The sequence below is a fragment of the Branchiostoma belcheri genome, unplaced genomic scaffold (genome assembly GCF_001625305.1).
Source record: "Branchiostoma belcheri isolate BF01 breed outbred unplaced genomic scaffold, Haploidv18h27 scaffold34, whole genome shotgun sequence".
In the NCBI taxonomy this organism is placed as follows: Eukaryota; Metazoa; Chordata; class Leptocardii; order Amphioxiformes; family Branchiostomatidae; genus Branchiostoma; species Branchiostoma belcheri.
In genome coordinates this window covers 701,141-705,793 of record NW_017803954.1, presented here as the reverse complement: position 1 = coordinate 705,793, position 4,653 = coordinate 701,141, and the positions used below count along the sequence as shown (strand labels likewise).

General features: G+C 41.8%; 2 protein-coding genes across 5 annotated transcripts in view; one reads left to right on the top strand and one right to left on the bottom strand.

The window, feature by feature from the left end:
* Positions 1-1,927, bottom strand: part of LOC109475651 (major facilitator superfamily domain-containing protein 7-like) — an 8,370-nt gene extending 6,443 nt beyond the window's left edge. The window contains exons 1-4 of the mRNA XM_019776400.1: positions 1,718-1,927; positions 1,019-1,177; positions 652-871; positions 123-211 (exon numbers count right to left, since the gene is read on the bottom strand). Coding sequence (XP_019631959.1) covers positions 123-211; positions 652-871; positions 1,019-1,177; positions 1,718-1,861 — 612 coding nt within the window. The 5' untranslated portion in view covers positions 1,862-1,927. The remainder of the gene's footprint in view (positions 1-122; positions 212-651; positions 872-1,018; positions 1,178-1,717) is intronic.
* The window catches only part of LOC109475652 (protein DPCD-like), an 8,965-nt gene that overhangs the window by 1,045 nt on the left and 3,267 nt on the right, over positions 1-4,653 (top strand). The window contains exons 1-2 of one of the 4 annotated variants that reach the window (XM_019776404.1): positions 2,625-2,741; positions 3,204-3,284. The exons of 1 other annotated variant lie outside the window; for it this stretch is intronic. In XM_019776404.1, coding sequence (XP_019631963.1) covers positions 2,675-2,741; positions 3,204-3,284 — 148 coding nt within the window. In that variant the 5' untranslated portion in view covers positions 2,625-2,674. Of the gene's footprint in view, positions 1-2,624; positions 2,742-3,203; positions 3,285-4,653 lie in introns of those variants that run through there. 2 more of the 4 variants (XM_019776405.1, XM_019776402.1) reach the window with 2 other exon arrangements.

Below are 4,653 nucleotides of genomic sequence, written 5' to 3'. Positions count from 1 at the left end.
TTTGCATCTTGTTTTATTCTTCTGGACTGAAATTTCTTTGATTTCTAAAGCACAGGAATGTTACCTGTCTAATGCTCAACTTAAACAAAATAAGTAAAAGTAAGGAAACATATCTCCCATACCAATAGTACAAAATCATTGGCAGCGTGCTTGTCTGTGGTAATCAGAGCCGGGGAGAGGATGTTAGCCAGCAGCAGGCCAAGAGGATTCGCTGGGGAAAAATGGACAAAACAAAGTGACATACTGGCATATGACATATACAAACTATATTGTTGAAAACTTCTAATGTGTCCAATTTGACTCACCAGCTGCAGGTTCCTAACTTCACTGGGAATAAAACATCATTGAATTAGGCTTGCAAACTCTGTTACAAATAAAACTGCTCACTCAATTTAAACAAGAGAAATTAGAGATTTCAGACTTCTGGGGAGTACTTTGGGTTTTCGTGACACTAAAGTTCACCCCATTTCCTGTGTCTGACCTTTGAACATCCTGTCATTCTGCCTGTCAACCTTCCCCCACATACATGTTGCCAACCTACTCTGTCTGTACAAACTGACACACAAACACATGTACAGGTCAGACCCCAAAAATGTAAGTGGAAGTAAAAAACAACAAGGCAACATGTTCCAACACACAGTTGATACTTACACATGGAGCCAATCATGTTGGCAGTGGCCCTCTCGTTTTGTGCAAACCACACAGCAGCCACCTTGGCGGGAGACTCTATGATGAATGGCTGAGCGACAGCAGCGACAGTCTGACCAATCAGCACCAAGGGAAAGCGTACAGAGTCGGACATGTCCATTGGGATGGCGCTCACCACCCTCAGACCAGGACCAATCAGATTCAGGCATGCTGCCAGGATGATCTGAAGTCATCGGAAGAAACAGAAGAAAACGTCCAGTACATGGCTTATGCTGTAATTTATGTAATATTATACTTATCAGTTTGATCTTGACACAACTGGTGATTAGTAAAAAATTCACAATAAAAGAGCACTACAAACAGAACATACCCCTGCTCTCAGTCCCAGAGTATCCAGGAGCCAGGTTGCCAGTAGACCCAGGGGGATGGAAGCGATCATGTACACCAGAGACAGCCAGTTCACCGTGGTCAGAGACACGTTATAGAACTCCGCTGTCTGGTCCGCGATGGGGGCAAAGGTCAGCCAGATCTGCAACATCAAGATAAACACGTTTATGCTGACCAAGGGGGTTATAGGCACATCAATCTCCCTGTGACTATCATATAACTGCCTTATGGCAACATATTTGAGATGGAAAAATTTAATCAATATGACACCAGTGTATCAAAGAAGACAAAATTATGATAAGTACTGGATTTGGGTATTTTTGTTCTTGTGTTGTTGGCTGGCATGGCTATGATATATGACTTACACAACAAATAATTCCTACATTAATGTGCAAACCTAACATAATTAAGGGCCAATAATTAATGCCATTGCACTGCAGTGTGTTTTAGGGTGGGGCTGCTGAGATAAAACCACTAAAAATGCATGCCAGGATGACAATAATATATTACGTATATACTATTTAATATAATATTGTACGTGTATTGCTTTCTACAATAATCAGTACACGTGCACGTGCGAGGTTAACATTTAATGGTGGACTGGCCGGTAAAACGTAAAGGTTACTCGCGGTCACAGGGTTTTGAGTATATGTAACGTTACTAGTAGGTCCATGTTACTCACGGTTCCATTGCTCAGGTTCAACACACACAGAACTGCTAGAATGAACCAGCGTCTTCTGTAGACCCTGTAGTCTGTAGTCGATCTCTCAACATTGACGCTGCTCTTCAGGAGCGACTCTTGATCGTTCCCGTTAACGACTTCCATGTCTGGTGTTATCCATGCATGCAGCAAACTCACTGTCACAAGACGGGACCAGCTGGTAGGGCAAAGTTCATCTGCAGTTTTTAATAATTTCTCTAGAGGTCGCTCATACCTGAGCCACCAGGGAGCCGAACTCAAAGCAGATACTGGGAGGATCGATGTAGATACCAATGCATATAACTGAGTACTAGCCTGCAGTACTATGCAAAATGATCTTGCAATGCTGAGTTGCTACTTCTGAATCTTTAAGTTAACGTTAACGTTACTATATTCTAGTGTCCCAATCACAATTCATGGCTCATCCTCTCTTGCTGCAATGAATGAGCTGAAAGCTGTTTTATATATAAAGTTACTAGCCTGGGTACCATCCTGGTTAGTTTACGTCCGCTCCTACAGTCGCTACCACCTAGCGACTGTAGGAGCGGACGTAAACTAACCAGGATGGTACCCAGGCTATAAAGTTACAGCTCCTTGCTGCAATGTGGTGATTAGCATGCTAGCAATATACTAGTACGTTCATCCATTCGTGTATCAGTCCGTCAATCTGTCTAGCGCCAGCGGAGAACGTTGATCCAACAGGTGGCAGCATGCCAGCAAATCATTTTAATTTCTTTTATCATATTTTGTCCAAACGGGAAGGCATGTTTGAACATGGGGCGATACACAGTAAAGAAGCAGGGTGAAAATTTCCGAAGAGAGGTTGATATCAAATTCTGATGACATCCGGTAAGGCCCAGGGCAGGGCTCACCTGGCGGTTGCTATGGTAACTGCCGCTAGAAGCTTCCCGTAGCCCCAGAGTGCACTGGGAATTCAACATGGCGTCGTACAGTGAGTGGTTAAGTTACCTGCAGTCAGCGGAGAAAACTGCGCTCGTTCAGGACGGTGAGTACGCTAAAGTGTTCCTAGTCATCAGGTACACTGTCATGCAAAGCTTGTGTATCAATAACGTAGCTCAGCGGAGTCAATTGGTTTTAAGTATGACTGCAAGATACAAATTGCAATCGGCATGGGGAGGGGGGCGGTAACATTTGACGTTACACTGATGTGATGTTTATTTTTTTATTCAAAGCATGAGTTTGATGAGAAGCCTGTTAAATTGTGCATCAAGTTAACGTAACTGAACTGCAGTACGAAAAATGTGCACACTGGCAGCACACTCAACATGTGAACAGGTGTGAAAATTATGGGGGGAAATATTGCAACACGCCTACACTGTACTCATCCAACCAGTGAAATCTAGAGAAGGGTTAGCACATCATGTTCAGAGCTGTGGGAAAAGTTGCAAAGCTGAAATGTAAGCAAATGTTATGAATGATGTGCTTCATTGTTCTCTTTTTTGTCCAGGGAAGAAAAAGGTCCATTTTAAGTTTGCGGATGGCAAGGAGATGGCAGAGGAATATGATGTGAAGACCAATGATCTCTTGTGTGAGTTCTTGAGTGCTAATCTCACTTACATTGTATGCGTCTATAAATTGTATGATTGAGAACCAGGACTCAATAGGAGTAAAGTTTAGGGTCACTTGTTCTCACTTATATGACTTATTACATCACATACAATGGTATTTACGTCGATGAAGGTTAGACATCCAGGTAATACGATATGCCAAAAAGCAGTTACTCAAGCAACTGGATATGATTTTGAAAACGTCAGACGTTTATTTTCAGCTGGTATCCACTGCTTTTTGGCGTATACAATGGTATTATTTACACAGAAGCAGATTAAGATAAACACTGCTACCTAAAGAAGGATCAGAGGTACTAATAATGAAGAAGAGTGTTGAAAAAAATGTACAACCTAAAGGTTTCTTTGACGTCAAAATTGCTTTTGTATTTTTCCGTTGATTTTGTTTGAGAAATAACATGTTTTGACAATTGATTTGTTTTTTCCCCCCACAGTGAGGAAATGGAGGAAAAAGGGAACATTGGGAGGCGCGGGTACCTGGGAGATAGAGGTCGGTGACCCCCAGGTGTTCCGGCCTGCTGCCATGGAGACACAGGGAATGGTGGAAAGTAGCAGTAACGTAGGTGTTGACATCACCTTCATGTGCTAGTTTGCTACTGGTGTACATGCATGCTTCTGTTCTTGGGTAAACTGATAGATGGAGCTTTTTATCAATGATGAAGGCTGTTACATACATGATAAGTCAGGATGTCCAGCACAGAGGTATTGTTTTGGGTGGCTCTCTGAGTGGGTTTGTATTCTGTGCACCTAAGTTTGTCCAAGGAGCTGATATGGGTAAGCTCCTTGGTTTGTCATACAGTCTCCTAAGTTCTTATCAAGGAGCTTATATGGAAACACAAGCTCTTAATTCTAATGAATTCTCAAAAACCCAAATTACTTCCCAGAAGTCTGAAATCTTTGATTTCTTGTTTAGATTGCATCAATATCACTGTGATGCTATATAGAGGAGTTCATTAATAATAATGATATGAATTTGTTTATTTTCCAGCCCATTTTTACAAGAAGAGATACCAAAAAAGCGTTTATGTGGAGAATCCGCAACCTTCCCTACCCAATAGAAATTTATAATGTCACAGTTGACACAGACAACAGATGTGTCATTGTTAGAACAACCAACAAAAAGTAAGTATTGTTTTAGCTGTTATTTCTGACAAAAAAAGTACTTGTTCTGATAGATGGTAATGTTTCCTGTTGAATGCTCTAGAATTACTACAGTATCAGACTGACATGTTTTCTTTCTTCCTTCTCAGATACTACAAGAAGTTCACTATTCCTGACATGGACAGGGCAGGTCTTCCTTTGGAGCAGAGGGCTGTGAACTATGCACATGCT